Source organism: Protopterus annectens, chromosome 4.part1 (genome assembly GCF_019279795.1).
Source record: "Protopterus annectens isolate FY-2018-M chromosome 4.part1, PAN1.0, whole genome shotgun sequence".
NCBI lineage: Eukaryota > Metazoa > Chordata > Ceratodontiformes > Protopteridae > Protopterus > Protopterus annectens.
The window spans coordinates 597,597,405-597,620,465 of NC_056734.1; the positions used below are offsets into that span (position 1 = coordinate 597,597,405).

General features: G+C 36.8%; 1 protein-coding gene across 3 annotated transcripts in view; it reads left to right on the forward strand.

Moving 5' to 3' along the window:
• The window catches only part of LOC122800983 (E3 ubiquitin-protein ligase TRIM69-like), a 544,031-nt gene that overhangs the window by 357,246 nt on the left and 163,724 nt on the right, over window positions 1-23,061 (forward strand). For 2 of the 3 annotated variants that reach the window (XM_044070402.1, XM_044070403.1), the window contains exons 5-6: window positions 7,470-7,527; window positions 18,745-18,798. In XM_044070402.1, coding sequence (XP_043926337.1) covers window positions 7,470-7,527; window positions 18,745-18,798 — 112 coding nt within the window. The remainder of the gene's footprint in view (window positions 1-7,469; window positions 7,528-18,744; window positions 18,799-23,061) is intronic. The other variant, XM_044070404.1, reaches the window with a different exon arrangement.

Here is a 23,061-nt window from a genome sequence, read left to right on the forward strand (position 1 = left end):
TTAAAGATGATTGATATTTTTTTAAATTGGAGAGGAGAGTCAAATGCCTTTGATTTATGTATCGAATATATTAACAGTGTTAGCACTCATTTGAAATTTACATCAAATTATGATTCAAACAGTGTACATTTTTAGATGTTTTAATCTTTAGAAGTAAAAGTAACTTAGAAACAAAACTATTCAAAACAGAAGTGCAGAATAATGCTTATTTAAGTTACAATTGCATGCATTCCAGAAGAACTAAGGACAACATAGTAAAAGGGCAACTATTGGAAGTTAGTAGACTAACTGATAGTGCGAATGATTTTATGAATGAAGGAAGAGCATTGTGCTATAGAGTTTTGACCAGAGGGTATCCTGGAAAGGTTGTTTATCAAAAGTTTGATGAAGTTCAAAATATGAGAAAGGTAGGTTTAGGAAGCATGGTACATAAGACACTAAACACTATTAATTTTTGTGCTGGAATGGTAGTACAGAATTCTTTAGATGAGAAAGTTATCAAAATATTATTAAAGACAATTGAAAAATTCTTGGTAGTTTCCCTGAGGGTAAAAAAGTTGTAGGTGAGGGGCCATTTTTCATAAACAAAAGGGGACGAAATTTTAAAGATCACTGCACTGTTTTACTTACCATGTAGTGCCAGTACAGGTCAGTGACCAACCCAACCATCTTTAGAGATTTGTTTAATGCCATTTTTTGTGCCTGAAATGATTCAGGAATTCCGTATAAGTCACATAGTACTGCTGCCTATACTCAAAGTGTATTCTCCCATATCAGCTCTTGAATTCATGATATTGTTCACTGCAAATAAAATGCCAAGTTTAGAAACAAACCACATTTATGGAACTCAGCTACTATCAATAAAAGGAAAAAGGTTCATAACTGTAAAGAGTAGAGCAAAAAATCAGCATGGGATAAACAAATCTAAAGGGTTAGCAGAGAACTGAGGAGAAAGATCAAATATTGCAGAACTATTTATGAGGTATCAAAAATAAGTAAAATAAACATAAGACATTCTTTTCTTACATAAGCAGCCTCAGAAATGACCAGTTTTCATTATTTAATTACATAAAGATCCTCAGAATGAATAATGAACATTACACCAGGCTTATTTCTAGTTGTAAAACCCACTCAGACCCTGCGGATATGGTTTAACATCTTTGCAAATAAATTCAGCTCTAATGTCTCCCCTAGTTTGGTTCCAAGCTTCCCAATATAAAGTACAGTATCCATATCATTCCTAATAATTGCTTCTTAACCAACACTTCTTAACCTACACTTAAAGCTCTTAGTAGGATGAAATGTACCAGCACTATGGGTCTGGATATCATACCAGGTTGTTTCCTGATTGGTATAAAACACTCTGTACCAGACCTCTTTCTTAAAATATTCAACCACAGCTTCTCTCTAGGATATTCCCTGGAAGCCTGGAAATTAGCTGTAGTAGTTGACTTCCATAATGAAGACCCCACCCTAGACCCTAGCAACTATAGATCCATTAGCCTCACCAGCATAGTTTTCAAGATGATAGAACATGTTTCTCATAATCAGCAAAATATATAACGTACAAACTCTAGATCCAAATTAATTTAGCATTATAAAAAGTGCATTAAGCCTAAACTAATTGACTTCTTTGAAAGAATAACAGAGATAACGTATGAGGGTAATCCCATGTACATATCTTATCTTGATTTATGTGAAGGCATTTTGACACTATTCCCACGTCTGGCATAACTGATGAGTTTGCTAAACACAACCTAAATAGCCATGTAGCCTATTGGATTCTTACACTATCCAACAAGAGGATTGTTACTGTAGGAATACCATGTCTATTTTGCATTTACTGTTTTTGATGTCCAAGCTGATGATGGAGGCCTCTGATTGACCAAGTTCATGGATGACTACAACCTTCAAGCCATCTTCCACTGCCCTGAAGACACTCATACCCTCAAAAATAGTCTATCTTAGGAAGACCTTGTGGTGTCATCATCATGGTCTAAAGTTTAACACCAAAAAATGTAGCATCATACACAGTGCTGGCTTATGGGCCACATCAGCTTGGAGCCGAAAGTTTTAAAGGTTCTGTTTGTTTGGTGTAACAGCAGTGCAGGTTGTCAGACTACACTGGGAGTAGAAGTAGAATGACCTATTTCAGACATGTGGGTGAGGCGATTCAGCTCCATTAGCCAAGTTGTTATTTTAGCCCATGATCGTACAGTTTGGGAAATAAGAACTCTTGCTCAATTAGCATATAAGTAACACCCCCCTTAAAACAGATCATGGATAATCAACTATCATTTGACCATCACCATACCTCTGAACTGTCTGGTATTTGTCAGAATATATTAACTTTCAAGCCAAAATAAAAGGATGCCATGAAATTCTGCATGGCCCCTTTAAATCATAATTTCCCTCATCAGCCTTGTCTCATCAGTCCATACTCAAGTCAGATGATATAATGATGTCATATGATCTGCAACCGCATCTGATCTTGAAGCAATGACAACTCAGGCAGAGGAGGGTAAATACTACCTGCATTTGATTTATCTTCTAGACTTGACTTTAAAATAATGACCGAGTTTTTGCATCCGTAAAAAAAAAGGGCAGCTGCAGTAGAGACTACTTAAATCACTTCTGTGTCGTTATATCATATCCAGCACTTCATCATTAAGGGATTACTTTAAAACAAGGCTGCTTAGTCAAGATTAGAAATACAATGCAAGGCAGAATTAAATTGCTTTGATTCTTACGTCTTTTTATGAAGTTCTATGTGCAGTTCCCAGGCATTATGTATGAGGCTGAAAGCTAGACTGAGCAGTCAGCCTGAAATTTGCTAATGTAAGAGTTAAAAGAGGTATAAAAACTATATTAAGATTCCCACAAGCTTGGAAAAGGAGTGGAGCTGGTTTCCAATGTGTGGATATCAGCGAGGAACTGTAGCTCATTGTATAAGCAGTGATATGTACATAGAGTGACTTTGCAGAAATGCATACATTTGTTAACTTGCTTGCTTGTAATTTGTCACCTTACATTGGCCCTGATCAGGATGCAATTGCAAAATATGATAAGTACTAAAGTGATACTCACTGTTCGGGAATGTCTTGTTTTCTACAGATGACTTGGAGGCTGAGGTGCATGGGTAACTTGGCAAGGTATGAGGTTTGGTAAATTAAAATCATTATGTGAGGAAGTGAAAATGCAGCAGCAGTTAAATTCAAGCAAACTTCTGTCAGACAGAATATGCCTAATGTATCATGTAGTGAAATAGCTGTATTGATAGAAACCATGCATGGCATTTAGGGACATGTCAGGTACTCCTGACTCATGTCACTGAGCTTTTTTTGCTGTATTGTGGGGGTAGCACTACTCTGAAATATTCTCACTGAATGAGAAATAACTATTCATAGAAAAGGCTGTTTTCTGAAGTGGGATGTTTGTGCTGTGTTCGTACTGTAGTCCTTAACAGTAAACTGGCTCAATCAGTGTACTTCAAAAAGTGGTAGGTTTTCAGAAAACTACAAACATTTTTTATGCAATAGCAATCTTTAAGAAAATTCCAGGTAAATGAAAACTTTAGATGTCATTTAATTGAAAACCCATAAGAAACAGAAATACTCGGCTTGTATGTTGCAGTGGTGGTGCTGCTGTAGCGTTGTCGCCTCACAGTAAGACGGTGACCGGATCAACTCTCAGTTAGAGCGTCTTCTGCGTGGAGACATACATGAATGGGCGTACCTTCGTTGAAGGTTGTGCATTAGGGCTGGCAACTCAGCACATAAAAATCAACTGTCAATCATTACTGGACTGGAGTTCCGCTGTGGCGACCCCTAACTGGGAAAAGCTGAAAGACACAACAACAACTTGGCTTGTATGTTGTTGTTTGTCTTTCGACTTTTCCTGGTTAGGGGTCGCCACAACAAAACTCCGGTCCGCTAATGATTGGCAGTTGGTTTTTATGGTGTCGTGTTGCCAGTCTGACACCCCACCTTCAATGAAGGCATGCCCATTGGCTTGTATGTAGAGGAGAAAAATGCAAATATCAAACAGCAACACTCCATCATAAGAATAACAATGCAAACAGCCTCCTTTGGCATTTTTGTTTGTTAAAATATCAAGACTTCTTTAGAAAAAAGTACACTTTGATTCCCCTTCTCTTCGGATTCAGCACATTATGCTAGCCTATTTATTGTTTTACATCATTTGTGAATGTTAATTATTTTAATGATTTTTTTTCTTTATAAGACACCTGTCAGAAATGTGACATAGCCTTTGAGATATGCACACTTGAGAAGAGACATGCTGAAAAGTCAAGCAAAGACTCAGTTGTAGCAAAGGCCAATTTTTCATATCTGTTGTGCACGTGTGCACATGTGTGTGTGTGTGTGTGTGTGTGTGTGTGTGTGTGTGTGTGTGTGTGTGTGTGCATGCATGTTTAGTTTTTATGTTTTTTACTGGTCAGTCATAATCAAACCTTAATCTGAATAAGCATTTTTATTCTGCTTATATTTTGTGTAATTTTGTCAGTCTTTTAAATGTGTTTCTGAGTGGTGGCCTCCCCCAATCCTACAGAAAGTGGGAGGTGCTATGTTATTGTGTGTGCACATTTTGTGTCTCAGTTTTTTGGAGACATCATCCTACTACTTAACAGCCTTTGCTCAGATTTTTGATAAGTACACATTGAGTGGTATTTAGACCACATATCCACTGTTTTAGGAAAGCCTTCTACCTCTCCCAACTATTACTAAAGTCATTTTCTCTCAATCAGGAAAAGGTCACTATCTCCATGTACTTCTCCCTTATCAGAAAATGTGACATCTTCTTCTTTGCTGTTAAACTGTGGATGTAGTAATAATGTACAATACTAGATGAAAAAATATGTCATTTAAAATATTTTATAAAACTACAGCTCCAAAGTTTCAAAACTGAAATAGTCATATACTCCAGTATCTTGTCAAGTGTTTTTGTAGAATTTGAAAATGTTAACTAAAGTATCACGCACCATGACCAGCCAACTACTAGTAGATGCAGTCTAACTTAAAAGTATGTGCTATATCTTAGTGTAACAAAGTTTGAGATTCAATCCTGACCTCTGCACATGGTCTGTTTGGAATATTATATGTTCATTGTGTGTCTCAGTGGGTTTTCTCTGGGTACAACAATTTAATCTCACTTCAAAAACATAATGGTTGATGCATTGTACTAAACTATCTATTTATATATTGTATTTTCTCTTGTCTTCTGATAATGGTTATGGTTGTAAAGGCTCTGTGAACCAGCCCACTTACCAAAATAATGAATGACAAATCAGTGAGTCAGTCAGTCCAGCTGGCTTTGGCATCCTCAGGCTGCACTCTTTTAGTTACTTACTATTCGGACAGATTTCATCTGCCTTCCTTTTGCTTTAACAACAGAATCACTATGCTCCTTATCTATGCTGTCACCTAACTCTTATTAACAATTTTTGAGTTTAAGCATGTGTTTTGAGGTTCTACTATGAATTCCTAAATGCAAAATCCTGAGCTTTGGAAGTACCAAAAACTAATTCCTGAACCACAGAGGCGTGAAAAACATAACTTTAATTGTTGTTTTGCAAGGACATGCACCCCTGCACACCCCAATGTGCGGGCAAGTCCTACCATTCCCTGAATGTATATATACAAACTCCATGGTCAACTCAAAGAACGGTTACATTTTCCAAAAGATGGGAATATTTGCCACAGCACACTTAGAAATTGCAACAACAATGATTTGCCATGGAAAATGACCTTTTTCTTTGGGCAATTGAAACTCAAGGAATTTCACCTCAACCATCTGTAGAGAGGCCATGTTTTGAGATTTATGTAGAGATTTTCTCTTCTCCTGGACAATGCTGAAAATGTGGTAAGCTTATTTATATTACTCATAAGAAACATAATAAACAGAAATAAATAATTACATAAGTACAATTATTACAGATAAAAGCAAAATCTAGTGAAAGAAACATCTGGCAATTCAAATTATATCTGATGTTTTAGACTGCACTCACTTATTTTCTGCCATCTTGTACTCCATAGACGTCTGGCTTGTCTTGGCTATTTATCTTTTAAAGGGAATACATCTCTTGTAATGTTATTTATAGCCCGAGGAGTCCTCATCACTCATAGTACAACTTATGTAATGAGAAGCATTACAGAGAATTCCTCTTTGACCCATCTAATAGTTTAGTGCAGTACTCCATTACCTCCCAATGCATTTGTTTTCGTTATTTATTTATTTTGACATGAAATGTGTATGAGTGTGTAAGAGAGAGTGTGTATAGATATCATTTCAGTGACTTATGGCCATATAAACAGCTCAACAAATGTCCAGCCTTCTCTTTTAAGTCACATCACTCACTTCGCCTTAATGATATTATTTATTTTCTTTGTAACTGCATCACCAACACTAATGTCATTGTTTTCCTCATGTTTAATTATTTTTTACTCCATTCCATATTAATTTGCCTTTTGTTCTATGTATGCTGCCTATTAACAATTCAACAGCTAGATAATCTGAAATCATAAGTAAATAAATAATTTGAAATTAAAAAATATTTTAAAATGATGGCTTTAGGCTTAATTGCATTTTAATTAGCTGCCCGGTACTTACAAAATATGCATCTTAGTCAGTGCAGATGAGAAAGAGTGACTACAAAAGGAAAGTACAGTTGTGTTAAGTAAATTTACCATAATAGCAGGCGTTTAAATAATCACCGCTGCTGTAGCCTTAGTTATTCCTATTATATCCTGCTAAACCTGCTGTTCTGCCCTTAGGATATAATCAATATAGATAAGGCTACTACAGTAGTGATCCATACGATAAATATCTGTCAGATAAACTACCAGTTACTATTTATAGGTGGTAGATTGACCTATAGGTAGTAGGTCGGCATGAATTTTAATTTTAGAAATGTCAGTAAATTAAGAAGCTTAGAAAACAAGTAAGTGTTTTTAAAACAGGATTCTTACCCTTTAAATCCCTCCTTCTCAATCTGATTGCTTCTCTTTAACTCAGATTTTAATCTTCATATTAATTCATGACAGCAGGTTGTTGCCTGTATCATCACTATATTAAGGCAGACATACCAATTTCTTGTGAAAGACAAGCAAACAAACTGAGTATGCCCTGATTATACCAACTAAAGTCATATGTCAAAATAACTTTTTCCAGTACAGTCACTCATGCAAATGTCATATGCAACAAAAGGTACAAAATTCATTCGATAAAACTGAATTTCAGAAAGGTCTTAGATGTGAGTATATTTATCATCAGTGTACCATACCAGTTTTTGTATATTTTATACTCTGTTTCTGGATATAGAAGAACTGCTAATAAGACATGTTGCAGAATCAGCATTCAGTCATTTGCTGTTCTTGATCTCAGGCTTTCCCAGAACATCAAACAATACATTTATACTGCTCTTTTTTTTTGTTTTTGTTCTGTTCACCCAGGTTGCAAGGCTGTGTTCCATGGAATGCACTCCCATGCCTGACAACTACGCACATTCTGGTAAGTAGCAGTGACACCACGTGCTTAGAAATGTGTACAGCAGTAACGTGGAAGGGACTATTGCCAACTTTAAGTGAATTATAATTCCCAGCAACCTAGAATTCATTCAAACTAAATTTGTTTTAACAATGTTCAGAGCCTGTAAGAAATGAAGACTTACATATCATCATGTGTCAACACCCTAAGAGATATCAGTCCAAGCTCACTGTGATGGTTGGTGATGCTTGGCAAAGTGCGCAAACACAGAAGCAAATGTATCATTTACAAGCTCTTACTTTAGAAATTTTTGCTCTCGCAGTACTGCTTTGTGGAGTTCTGTAATGTGTGCATAGAAAACAGAAACTCACTGGAATTTTTTTCAATATTTGCATGTTCCTCTGATTTTTGATGGTTAATTAAGGGTACATCAATGTGCAGTAAGGGCTATTTCCTGGAAGCTTAATCTGACAGATTAAAATATATCAGATTTACTATTCACCACTTTGATTTGCCACAACAATAAAGAAGGCTCACTGGAAGCTTGTAATTCTGTGTAACCCCCCCCCCCAATAATAATTAAAGCTGATCTACAGTGTTTGTTTAAAAGTAGATCTGATTCACAGAGCGTACTAAATCCATTTGAGAGCAGAGAGTCAGACAAGAAGGAAGGTGAAGTGCAAAATGTACACCACAACTTATGAAACATTGCTGTATTTTACATCACAACATAGGAAGGACAAATTTGGGGGCGGGGCAATCATGGGTAGTCATGCATTGTTTTAACAGAGTTTTTAACCCTGCAGATATTAAGGGAGAATGGTTTTATTTTCTTAAAGGGTCCACAAAAGAATCTGTTGCCTCCTGTATGCGTAAGATATATGCCTATTTATAAGTCTACTCCCTAGAGTGCACAAATCTGGCATGTGTCAAATATTCCCTACTGTATTATTCAACAAAGTCCCCCCAAAAACACTTTCATCAAAAAAATGTATTGTGATAATATAGTTTGTTCAAAATTTGGATTTTCTACTATTTTCCAGCTTCACAGTGATTTGTCAGATCTAAAAATGAAAAAGCATATTTCAGACGGACTGAACCAGCACTTTGTCATTTTTTTTTAATTAAGACATCTAAAGCATTCTTTCAGAGTGGAAGGAGATAGGGCATTTCTCCATCCATCCTTACACTTCAGTTCGGTATTACATCACTGAAGTCACACAGCTTCATAGAAGATGACAAACCCTTGCACCTCATGCAAAAATAACATGTTGATCCAATGTTGTCCATTTTCATCTTGCTAAACTTAAAGGAAGTGTGCTCTAAATAAATAAATAAATAAATAAAACATAAGAGAAACTGGAACAACAGCTGAGCAGGGGGCTACAAAACAATACATACCACCATTAATTGCAGAAAATGGCACTATAGCTCATACAAATTTGTTTAGATCTCCTTCAAAAGGATAAGAGAATAGTAAGAGACAAAAATAAGTGATATGATGAGATTAGAAGAAAAAATTGAGCTATTGCTGATGAGGGAAATGAAAATGCCAGATGTTGGCTGGAGTATCAGTTCTAGTGCTACATGCAGGAACAACATTATTCTCAGTTCTGTATGTGCAGAGTGTGATTGTAAGCCAGGTGGAAGGGAAACAAGAGTGTCTTTTTTGTATTTTGGAATGTGTGTGTAGAGACAGAGTGTCTGATACAGATGCTGCTAAACTTGTAAATGTGAATGTCAGGTTTTTCCAGTTTTTGGTACATTAGCAGTTAGAGGAGTCATAAACAGAGATCTCCTGGGGTGAAAGGTCAAGACACACCTCTTTCTTAGACATAAAACATTGGTGTATAAACAGCTACAGTGAAGCAATACAAGTTGACTTGTGTCTGCATATACTACATGTAATCGACTCTGTATATATTATGAAATAAACTAAAAACAAACCTGTTTTCAACAAGTTAGGTCATAAATCTATCAGTGTAATCTTTAATTTTACAGATATGCACAGTTAATTCTGGCATGATCTTGTACACGGCAGTGATGGCTGAGCTTATGTTAGAAAGATTATTGTGCATGAGTTCTGGGCTTTTGTAACATAACTCTTCTGGACTCATGATAAATAACTGAAGGTTATTCTTCAACACCACTGCCTGATGCTCAGAAGGGGGAATTACATCCTGAATAGCATAGGGTCATGAGTTCAGATTGCTGTTCTTTTTCATTGGAAGCTTCTTCTTTTTTCATTTTCTTTTTTTTTTTTTTTTTTTTGTCATCTGGCGATACCATTAAAAATGTAGCTAGATTACTGACCATGGTTACCTATGTCATAGATTCATAGTTTCATACGATTATATTAGATAAATGACCACAGGGGCCTTTTTAGGCCTAGCCATGCATTTCAAATATAACTGACAAGTTTAGGAACCTTAAGAATATTCTAGACTAGTCCTTGGGTGGTCAAGCATTTACAGGCTGCCTCTGTCCTTTAAGGAGATAAGTGCTAAAGGAGGGGTGAATTTTTGATTCTCCACCTACTGGCCAAAGTCATTGCTGAATTGGGTTTGGAAAGAACTTAGCTTCACATAAATAGGAAACCTGTTCCAGAGAAGGAGTAGTCTCTGAGACACATAACTGCCCCTCCAACATGTCCTATTTATGTTGCAAGCACGGTTTAAGTCCCTAGATTGTGTAATTGTGATGTTATTTGTTTTGCAGACATGCAGGTCCATCAGAGTAGGACACAAGGATGCCTTGTATTCCAGGAATAGATTGCCCCTGGACAGGGTTTTGAGTTGATGTTGTTTAGGCTCTGTATCCTTTTTTGTGTGAGGAACCTCTGTGGACATTCCATTTGTTGCATATGCCTGATCTGATGTAGGCTGAATACAGGGGAATGATGACTTTATTGGGCCTAGATGTCATACCCTTGTTTATAAGTTGTGCAAAATAGAATGATTTCCTTACTACTGTAGACACATGATGGTCAAAGGCCAGGTTACTGTCTATATGTATGCCTAAAGCCCTGATTGATGAATGAAGTTGTTTCCAGGGGAAACCAGCTTCCTAAAGGATACTGTTATGCTTTTCTGGGAACTGAATTTTAGGCTATGCCTCTGGTATCGTTCAATTGCCTGAGTCAACCTTTCTTGGAGGATATTAGTGTCTTGGGGGGAGGGGGGATTCTATAACTGCATGTAGTTTGAGATCATTTGCATACATACATATTGCTCAGCCAGAGACCCTTGATGTTGGCCTTGACATCAATGTAGTAAATGCCAAAAAGGAGCAGACCAGGCACAGAGCTCTGAGGGACTCTAGTAGTGACTGGCCTCTTTGTGGAGGTGAACTCCCCTATCCTAATTACTTGGGTCCTATCTGAGAGCCACTTGGCTATCCAGTAAGCAACATACAGATTTATACCTAATTCCATGAGTTTGTCTACAATGTCTGAATGGTAAGGTATTGTACCCAATGCCTCTTTTCAAAATGACTAGTTTGATTATATTTTTGCAGGAATCAGATCAAGTCAGATGTTTATAATCAGTAAACACATTAAGGCATTTTGTTTACCACTGATTCATAAAAAAATTTACCAAAGCAAGAAGTGAGCATTATAGTTGTAGGTAGATGGGTGAAAAGGAACAGAACAGGCCATCTTGAAATCCCAAGCATGACATTCTTATACTATAAAGGCTGAGAAAAAATGATGTTAGTTCTTAAGTCTGGTCATATTGTGTATTGCCATCATCATAAACTATTAATGATTCCAACAGTTTATTTACAGTTTTTTAAAGCACTACAGGTCAAATACTGATAGGATGGTAAACACATTCCCCGAATCATGTGTGAAATCTTCCTTACGTTATAGGTCCATATTCATATATTAAGGCAGTAGAAGTAAAATATAGCACTGACTGCCAAGACAACAAAACAAAAAATGCAGAAAATACACTGAAGTCTTATCAGTGAAGTATGCACTGTCACATAGAATTCATTCAGTGGTTTGGAATTCAGTTTGAGACATGAGTTATGAACAAAAGGCTACTTTCTGTTTGCTTAGAGGGTACCAGCACTGGGCTTTCCTCTCTAGGAGTATTTATTTACATGCTTCAGATTAACTGCATAAAGCCTTCTAAAGACTTTTCCTGGCTGGCTGGCTGTGTGTGTGACTGTGTGTTTTTTTTCAGATGTGATGAATTGTTTCCACTGGAAAAGGTCTAGCAGAAAACAGCACTTGATGGATCACTCATATGAATATAACACACAATAATTATATTATTTTTCTTTTGGCTTTTTCCCATTTAGGCGTCCCCATAGCAGATCACTCATGATTGGCAGGGGAGTTTTACAGTGTTGAGTTACCAGCCTGGCACCCAACCTTCCACAGAAGGCATACTCACGCACGTCTAGGGCCAATTTAGAGTGTCTAATCCACCTACAGCATGTATTTGGGATGTAGGAGCAAACTGTAGCACCTGGAGGAAACCCACGCAACCACAGGGAGGGCATACAGACTCCGCACAGAAGGCACCCCAGCCGGGAATCAAACTGGAGAACCTCTTGCTGTGAGGCAACAACACTAACCACTGGACTACCGCGACCACCCACATAATAATTATATTCTTATGATCACTAAATGTAAGTATTAGTTGTTATTATAATATATGGAATTGTTTTTCATTGGGACTCAAATAGATCCCACATTTAAAATTTGGAAAATGGTAGTAGATGTATTTACACCATATACACCTTTTAGTAGACACACTTACATCACATACACCATTTAGTAGATGTTCTTACACTGTATACACCTTGTAGTAGGCATACTTACATTGCATATACATTTTAGTAGACACACAAAACTTTTATATCTCCCTTTTCAAGCACTTAATAGTGCTCATCTCATAAATCAAGCAGGGCCATATATGACAATCCTGGTATAAATTGTTTTCAACCCGTTACCTGTCATCAAGACTAGCCTTAAAGGTAATCAAAGTATTACTTTGACTTGTAATGGTAAGGCATAGGATCCATATACTTAATGTTAAAGTCACAAATAATAATGAGGTTTTTAAATTTTTGTACAGAAGCTATGATATTATATATCAGATTTTGAAATGTTTTAATATTGATGAGTAAGGCGAGGTAGATTAGTCTTAGGTGAAAGGTAATGTTCTTGGTGGATGGGATATTAATTAGCAGCCAGTTAGGACCTATGCCAGTGGATAATTTAGTTTATGAGATAATTTGCAGCTGTAGATGAGATTTATAAACTTTGTCTCCTCCATTTCTATCCCCTGACCTGGTGTCAAACATGTAATTGTAACCAGGGAAAATGTTGGACAGATGGGCTGTCATTTTTAAACTATGATTCACTTATAGTAAGGAGGACAGAACTATTTTGTGAAAGTAGGAAACTAATTTAAGTTGTTAGCTTTGGATGCTTAGAGCATTAACCAGGAGGGAGACTAAATTATAATATTTGTGTTGAGATAACAAGACATGAGGGACCCTAGATTAGTCTCAAAGTTTTCTCTTATTAGTAAAATAAATATGATGAACCTCTACTTGAAAAGGAATTTAGGCACTGCTATGCACTGTTATATGGTGTAAGGATGTACGTTGTTAGGGATGAAATTTAAACTGAATGCGGAGAAGGATGATACTGGATTGTTCCTTATAGGTTTGACTTTGTAGAAAAATAGTTGTGATTGGGGTATGGAGATGGGGATGAGTACAGAGGCACAAAAGGCAAAGTATCATAGATCAGAAGTCTAGAAGGAGAACTACAAGCACAATGTTTGGGTAATCAGAGCTGCAGGAAAAATATAAGCAGTGGGTGTGAAAAATGTGTAAGTGTTAGAGGAAATCAAGAGAATGGTCTTGAGCCAAATGAGGAAAAGTGTTGCTTTATGGTGAAGTAAATGAGATATCTAAATCTTGGAATAGAATTATGTTGCAAGCAATCAGCTTTAATTGCAGGGATAGGTGACAATAGTTGTTTTTACTCTAGAGAAAATCAGAGGAGAAATTCAGGAGATACAGAAGGAGTTGGATATGAAAGGTGCAAAAAATGGAATTGATTGTTGCTGGTGCAACTCAATGTGCCCAGCTGAAGGATAATATGTCTTTAAGAGTAAATAATGAAGCAGCAAATAGTGGGTGGGCTGCTGCAAGACTAAATTGGATAATTCAGAGTTCACGCTCAATCATGTGTTTAGCAGTTCACCATGAAAGCTGCCTTGTCCTTCTGTATATCAGTGAGCTATTAATTAAAGCAAAATGGGAAGAGGTGAATGCTGAAAAGGAACATTGCAAACACTATTTTCTGAAGCCTGTACATATTAGAACATGCAGCAGTATTACAGGTGTTTTATAAAGAAGTCACTAAATATGAAGGAGAACTTTATAAAAATGATGCTCTTAGTTGTATAAGGAAAACCAGCTAAAGTAAGACCCCCAAGAGCATGAACACTTGTATCTAGTTGTTATACAGCTTGGCCAAAAATAAGCAAAGAAAAGATGCTCCAATCTCAGATCTGTTTGCACTTGGAAAACACGGGCTAAAGAAAAGAAAAGGTTTATGTTTTTAGTGCAGAAAACATAGCTATTAAGTGTTTAGTAATATGTCTTGGGGCTGGTTTAGATAATCTCACACCCAATAATTAATAAACATTAGACAGCATTACATTAATTAATTAAACACAGTGAAACATTTCTTCTCATCAAAAAAGCAATAAATTATTAGAGTGAATGTTTGTTGACAGAAATTACAGTCTGAAAAAAGGGCATCACAGGCTGAAGGCTCAATATGTCAGAAAGTGCATACAAAGACTTCCATGTTCTTATATCCATTAAAATACATGACTGCATTTTGGGTTTGAGCAGGAACCATAAATAGGGTCATAGTCAGTTCTTTGTTACTTCCCTGTGTCTTTTGTCTCCTAGTTCATCGACCATTACAAAGGGCCAGTAGACTTAGGTATACGATCATAGGATCATAGGAGGTTACTAAGCTAATGGCCCCATGGCCCTTACAAGCCTAGCCAAGGTCAACCCATGTTCCCAAACAGACATTAAAATCAACAACTAATGCCTTTGTCCAAGAGGGCACAGGTGGAAATCCTGGGAAAAATTTATGGTTACCCATCCAATCATCCAAATATGCTTAAATATGGCAAACGAGGGGCTATGTTTAACATGAATAGGAAGCTTGCCCCAAAGGTGGAGCTACTTCTGCAAGAGAAATTTGTCTCTTCAGCAAGTTCTGCTGATGTCACATAGAAGGTTAAGGTCTTCTGAGTGAGTGGCCAGTGTGCCATTTGACTTGTGATTGTGGAGCATTTCTATTAAAGCTGGATCAGAGATTGCTCTGTATGTCTGTACAACACAGAGTGACAATGATTTCAGTCTGTCCAAATAAGACAGATCTTGAAGACCCTGCATTTTCTTTTTAAGGAACCTTTGTGGTCTCCCCAATTGCTGCAGGTGTTTGGAAAGAAAATACAAAAGGGAGAATTGTACTCTATCATTGGCCTTAATAGGGAAGAGCACGGGTTATAACCTCTTTTTTTCTGGAGGCAATGCCCTTACTTATGAGATGAGCAATATAAAGTGCCCTTCTTGCCACTGTGGAAACATGATGATTGAAGTTAAGGTTGCTGTCAACCTGTGTGCCCAGATCTCTCACCACTATTATATGCTTAGGGTATTGCTATTGATGTGGTAGTTTGCAGGAACACTACCTTTGCCGAAGGGGATGATATTCAATTTTTTTTTAATTTAATTTTCTTGTTACTCACTGAAGCTGATATGACTAAAAATGTTAATAATTGTATTTTTTTTCAAAATTTGAAACATTTTGCTACATCATATTTGTTATGTAGCTTATATTTTTCTGCTGTCTGTATTCTGTTAAATAAGTATTCTTTGAATATTCATTTTTCTTGCATCTCATTAATGCAAAAATGTAAAGTTATTTCCCCTTTCTGACTTCTCTCAAATTTAATTTAAATAATTCAATTTTTACTACTTGAAACAAGGAACCAACATTTTTGAAATGCTAAATTTCAAGAGCACTAAATCTTCAGCCTCTTGTTGTTCTTAATGTAATTTTACATATTGCAAGTTACTTTTATCATCTGTGTCCATGACATGTCATCTGCCAAGTTGTCATGTTAGATTTGATCATATTTGTTTGGTATTGTCAATAAATTCAACACGTATAGATTTTTTAAAGCATCTCAAGCTTGAGCATTGACTACAATAGTCCCTTTAGTAAGGATCTTTCAGATGGAGAACTCTACATGAATCTTATTTTATTCCAAATAAATCAAATATCCTATCTTTCTCATAATATATGAGATACAACTAAAATATTTTTAGCTTGTCGTAGTGATATATATTCTGAATGTTTCAATTTGATTGCTTTTTGGGAACAGATCACTAGGGGCTATATGTCTAATTTGGGCATAAACTATTAATTTAATATTTAAATGGGTTATAATAGAATATAAAAAAAAAACAATGGGGCTGAAATATATATATATAGATGGACATAAAATATCCCACCAGAGTCATAAAAAAGTAAGGGGATGTCCCTGGTGTTCTAACAAATTTTCTGCAGTCAACACTGCCTTTACTCCTTTCTGAAAATTAACAATACCTAGTGTGGCTAACTAGTCAAGAAAATAAATAAATTGATAAACAGATTGTACTGCATAGGGCTAGTTTGTGGGACTTAGTATGAAATTATCTGAACATAAATCACAAGTAACAATTATACTTTATTACACCCCACTGGTAATGCTCCTAAAATGTGGATGAGCTGTAAGGCTGAATATAAGTTGGTCCATAATCCAAGAAGCCCCAAAGCATGTATCACACTTTGTAGTATTGACAGTAGTATCCCTGCAGAAACACCTGATTGTGGCAGTAGCAAACATAATAACAGACATCTTTATTACATATGCTCATCAGTCAGTGGATGTAGTTATAATCAAAATCACATGGACATTGAATGCAATGTTTAGTGAAGTTGCTCAAAAATATATGCATGCATAAAGTAGATCTATTTATGTATTTACAAACATAAGAATATACACACACACACACACACACACACACACACACACACACACACACACACACACACACACACACGCACACACGCACACGCGCACACACATGCACATATAATGAATACTTTGCTCACATGAAGCATTTGAAAATGCATCTGCCTTGTATCCTGTTGTAGCATAGCAACAAGCCTCTGTGTATATTCTCTCTGGAGGGACAGGCTAATCATGCTATGCAATGTAGCCAAGTACTGATGTAATTTATGGAGTACATTAAAATAATTAAATGCAGATGTGAATGATACATAGAACAATCTAATGAAGCATATCATTGAAGCTGTTACTAAACTCTGAACAGCATTCACTCATTGAAAAATATATGTCTGCCTTTATAGATTTATTTAATATTTGTAAACCACAGAATGCCCACCATTCTCACACAACCATATGGCATACCCAACAACATGGCCCAGTATACTGGATGACGCAAGATACCTTCTGGCACAAACTTGAAGCATCACTTATTTGTTGTTACTCATATGCAGTGGCATTAGCATTAGTGGGATTACATCATGACAGACTGTACTCTGTATATAGCTATATGAGATAAAGTGGTACTGGTGCCTGTTGCATTTGTTCATAGCTATACCATTGCTGACTCTGTTATTGCACACGTGTCTAAACCTACTATTTGTTGTGATCATATTACTGGAGCTCAGTGCTATCTCACTGTGTAGGTACAAGTTGCAGTGGCATGTGCCTGCCATACTACAACTATGAACATAAAAACTACAGTGTCCTGCTGCTCAGAGCATTACAGTGATGTCTATCAGTATTAAACCTGCTAATCTCTGCACACTGGGCATGATAAACAATTAACTGAATGTGACTTTTGCTACAGACATTCAGTGGCCTGTATAGCCTTCATGTTGCTCCTGCTTTGATGCAAGAAGTCTGTTTCCTAAAAAATCATTTTTAAGTTCTTTCTAAAACCAACTAATTGCTGGCCAAACATTGCTCTTCAGATTTATTTGAGCTAAGAGTAATATTTCCAAGTCCATATTGATGTATATGCTGCACTCACTGCTGTTTAGACATTTAAATAACAGTGAATACATGCCATTGTACTATTATTGCTGTTGCCTGTTACTAAATGAAATATCTTTAATCATGAACAATGTGGAACTCTGCAATAATTCAGTACAATTGCTCCATCCATTCATAAACAAATTAAATTATATGCAGAGCATTACAAAGAGTCAGATACTTACCTTTGTGTAATGCCGTTGTGGTGCAATGGAGACTGTGAATGTGCCCTTTCTCCACTGTTGTGTGATCTCAGAGTTGGTATATCTAATTAGCAGTGGATGTGTAAGGATACAGGGGTCTTGCACCCTGCATAAAAATAGTGATCTGGGGAGGGTTTTTTTTGTGATTCATTCTAAAAATAATTGATATTTTTTGTTTGCCTTTTTAGTGTGTGCTGTTTCATTAGTTAATCACATAACCACCAGTTGTATCGCATAAACATATTAAAAATGACCTGCACCTCCGAGTCCACTTACATATCAAAGTGCCAATGCATAATAGGTGTGCATCTGCTAAGAAATATTAGATAAGATGATTGACAACTTTGCATCACAGCAGTGGGTTATTTGTTCCAGCTTCTATTTGGATAAAGTAGCTAGTACCCCACATTTACCTGTCATTGTTCATATGTCAGTTAGCTTGTGTTTAATGACTGGCGATTTTTTTCTTCTTTTCTATCTATAGTTAACTTTTTTCCATTGTTTATAATGTCAGTTTTATCTAGTTAATTATACTGTAAATATATCTGTACATACATTAATAAAAAGAGAAGTGAGCTTTATTCCAATAATAGCACATCCAGGTGCTAAAGACATTCATTATAGTTTCTGTGTGCCTTACAGCAGATATCAGCTTGCTGTTAATAAGCAATTAACTATTCTTTACCATGCATTACAGCTTGTAATGTCAATGTTATATAATGTTCTAGGTTTATGTTTTTGACTATAATATACTGTACTCAGTGTATTTAAGTTACTGCTTAGAATAAATAGAGGCTTTGATGACTATACATTGCTATATATTAGTGCATGAAGATGAGATTAAACAACTTAAAATGTTTGCATTTAACTAGATATTGGAGATCTAGTGGAAGTACTGGAAGATGATTTGGAGATTGCCATAAAAGGTACAGTTTGCTTAATTTATTTATATTTTATTTACATTCTAGTGGAAACAAGCATAATACAAACATGCCTTTTCAAATGTGATCTATGGATTTGTATTCCCACATAACAACTTGCACAGTTACTCACTGTGGAATTGAAGAGTAAAGGAATCAAACCCAAATTAAAAAGCTATAATCTGAGACCTTATCATTAACTTCACTTCACACGATGTGCTGTTCGTGTGTTTAGTGATGGCTGTATATGTATTTATATATATGTATACACACACATATATATATATATATATATATATATATATATATATATATATATATATATATATATATATAAATATAAATATATATAGGTCCCCTATAGATGATCGAACTTCCAAAAGGCCAACTTTCATATGGCCAAGACCATATGATCTACTTTTGGAAATTCAAATGTTCTGAACGGACAGCTCCCTATAGCGCGGAACTGTAGTGTGATCTCAGAGTTGGTATATTTAAATAGTAGGAGGTCTGGGTGGTGCAGCTCCCCACAGGGGGTGCAAAGGGGCTTGCCCCCCAAATACTAGCAATGTGTAGGTAGGTGTTTGTTTGGTTGTTTTTTTTTTTAACATGTTCGAAATTTAAAATGTCGAACATCTGGTCTCAGCCAAATGGGTTTCGGCTTTTTCAAATTTCGATCATTTATAGTAGATATATATATATTGTTATTTATTCATTTAGTTGTTTACTAGTTTGTTTGATTGCTGGGATAGGGCACTGTTCAATATTTTCCATCCTCTTACCATTGTCCTTCAGCTCCCAGCAGCTTGTCTCCATGTTCACAATGTATACTGTACCTAATTTAGGCTCCCCTGGGCTCATCCTGGCCCATGTCCAGGGCTGGTAAGGAGATTGAGGATACTGCTGCAGCATTGTACTGCTGCTAAGGAGTGTGAACTTACTCCCCATGACTGCAAATCCTTGTGAGCTCTGCAACTACTTCCTCTAGAAGGCACGTGCATGACTCCTTGCATGAACAACCTCCAGACCATCCAATGTACCACTTGCAGTATGGATGATTCCAGGCTCTTACCTTTGTTATTCCAGCAGGCTTAGGCTGCTTCTCTCTCCCAGGATGGGCAAGTTGATATCAGGCACTCACTTCCATCTTCCTTTTAATGGCCCCTCCAGTGCTATGCTAATAGTCAAACAGAAGATATCTGTGAAACACCAAGGGTTCTAGACCTCTACACCTTGTGGCTGCTCGCCTGCACTGACCACATACCTCTCAGCTGCCCAGATTTTCACAGAATGTCCAAATTTTTGGCTCATATTTTTGGTCTGTTCCTCATAAAATTTGTGGTTTTCTGGCAAATTACTGGGATGATCTGAGGACTAAAGTCACTAAATAATGAGATGCATTTGAGTTTCAGACTTTGAATCCTTCAGGAAATGTATGCTAAAACAAACCCTGCTATTCTAGCAACTTTCTAAGTTTATAAGAGCAGTATTTAAAATGTGTCCCTATTTTTGGGCCTTTGACCCCCCCCCCATTTTGTCGTGTGTTGTCCATATTTCTTGCACTAAGTGGTTGAGAGATATGCTGACTAGTATTGACCAATTTCAGGTATAGCCTAGGAGTTAAGAATGAGTAAGAAATATTACAGCAAAATAACAACGCAGTAGAGTACAACATGAATAATGAAGAACTGGTTCTATTTACAATCTATAAAAAACTGATTGATGTCTCTAGAACTGAGGCAATTTACAATACTTTGGTGTAGGTGTTGACACAGTGGAAGCTTAGTCAAACCTTAAAGCAGACAATAATAAAATGCAGTTCCTACACTCCGAGTATGATGTTTTTCCATTATATTGCCAAGACTGAAGCATTTACATGTGTTTTTGTCTATCAAGCTATGCTTTATATTGTGATCTGAATTTTGTGAATTTAAAAAGATCTTTTATACCGATGGGAAGAGACTGCCACAGTTCTGGAGGTAAGAGAACCAGTGGTTATTAAATTGTTGTTTAGCTCGGGGGGTTATAGAACAGGACTCGACTGAGAATGGATTCTGAGGTTAAAAGGGAGGGAATAGTGGAGGCCAACTTATTGGTAAGAGGTGAAAAAGTGTCTAGATGTAGAAGTTTTAAAAAAAGTGAACCTAGTAGTAGGTCAGCTCCCTGTCTAACTGGAAGCCAGTTGGCTTTGCCAATATTTTGTCCTCACCTTCAAGTAAGAGTGGTACTGTCCAGATGGTCAGAACATAGCCTTCTCTATTGAGAAGGTAAAAATCAGAACTGTTAAATTCTAGCTAAAATGCTGCGTTTGAATCTGGTATAGTACCTGTCTGACACTCAATTCTAAGTTTATAGTTTATAGCAACCCCTGACAAGGGCCATTTTGACCAATGTTGTTGAGGTCCAGTAGGGAGTGCCATCTAATTGTCTGCAATGTGTATACTTTGTAAAGGGAGTCCATTTTGGATGACCTAATAGATACCTGAGTGGTGTGTCTCATGGGGGTGAGTTTGATCCCAAATTGGTCTTGTTAAAAATATATTATAGGGGTTTTTGGATTAAGGCTTCAGTTTAACTTCATTTTATGTGCCGAAACACGCAAAACACATGAAGCAGTGAGGACCCACGCCTTGGGAGGTTAAGTCAAGTTACAGACTATGTTTAGCTAGTGATTTAGGGAAAAGGAACTCTTGAGTTAGCCGTAGTTAGGAAGTCCACAAATTACAGGATGTACAAGCTGTTATTCTCTGTTAGAAGTTTGAGCATAAAGTCGAGGTACAAGGCTAATGGTTCTGTTATGGACTTCCCGCTTGCTACCACTGGCCTGTATGATGGGTCTAGCAGATTCTTATGCGGTTTGGGAATCCCAAAGAACTGAGGTAGTCTGGGGTGGCAAACCATTAAAAAATCTTTAATGTCCTCGCTGATAAGTCCCTCTTGGTTGAGATCTTAAAGAGTTGCATCTAAGGACTCATATGCTTCCTTAACTTTATCCAGGTCGCTGTTCTCATAAAAGTTGTTGTCATCCAGCATCAGCTGAACTCTACCTGAAAAATCAGTCGGAATGGAAAGAGACACAAGTAACCATTTTTTTTTTAAATTTCAAATCTGTAACTTTGTTGAATGTTAACTTTCCTCAATTAGGTCTGTCGTGCTGCATCCAGTCTAAGACCGAGGATTAGTGAATAAAGGCCAAGCCCCTACACACTCCCTCAGTCTCTGATTGGAGCAGCACATCAGACACACCCACCATTTAGGAGATATAAGCTACTGCTAACACGTTGCCAGTTCACTCTGACCAGCGTTAGATTTGTTTGTTTTGTGAACCTGTGCACAATAAAATGGATTTTCTACCGATAATCTACAGTCTCTTGAGTCTTCATTACCAGCGCTCCACACAGGTCACTACTACCCTCCTAAAAAGTCCTTATTAGGACTATCACACAAAATCTGAGATTCAAAAGCCCTTATCAGGGCTTTTCTTCTTTTTGCAGGATCTGTAAAATAACACACAGCTCTTATCAGAGGTATAAACAACAGCCTTTATCACTGCCGATATTCTGAACAGCTCCTATGATAGCTAATAATACAACAAACAGTTCTTATCAGAGCTATAAACAACAGCCCTTATCAGGGCTCACTACAGATATTTAGAACAGCTCCTATGAGAGCTAATAATACAGTCCCTAACATGGCACTCCAATAGACGCTGTAACCAGGATACTATTCCACTGTACTGCTTAGGTCCTAAACACAACCTTTGACAAGGCCCTTTTCCATGGAACTGAGGTAATTAGGCCTTATAGGGCTCTGTTTCTATGGATCTGAGATCAAAAGCCCTGTTTAGGGCTCCTGCAGCTGTTCTACCACCAGACCGGGCAGCTGAAACCCAGTTCAACTGGACTTCAGCAACATTGGTCAAAATGGCCCTTGTCAGGACTTGCTATAAACTGTAAACTTAGAACCAAGCATCAGACAGGAACTATACTAGGTTCAAAGGCAAAATTTTAGCTAGAACGTTAACAGTTTTGATTGTCCTCACCTTGGAAAATTTGTTAAGAAATGGCAAATCTTATTGTAGATATCATGCATAGAAGTCAGACTTTTACTGAATACAACAGAAATTGTAAGAAGTCCATACTTTAAGTGGGCGAAAGGGATTCTCTTATGTATCACAGATTGTGAAAAGGAAGTCTTATGAGACCAAAAAAATAGATAGTTAATACTTGCCCCCTTTTCCCCCTGATCCCTCTCTATATAAATGAACAG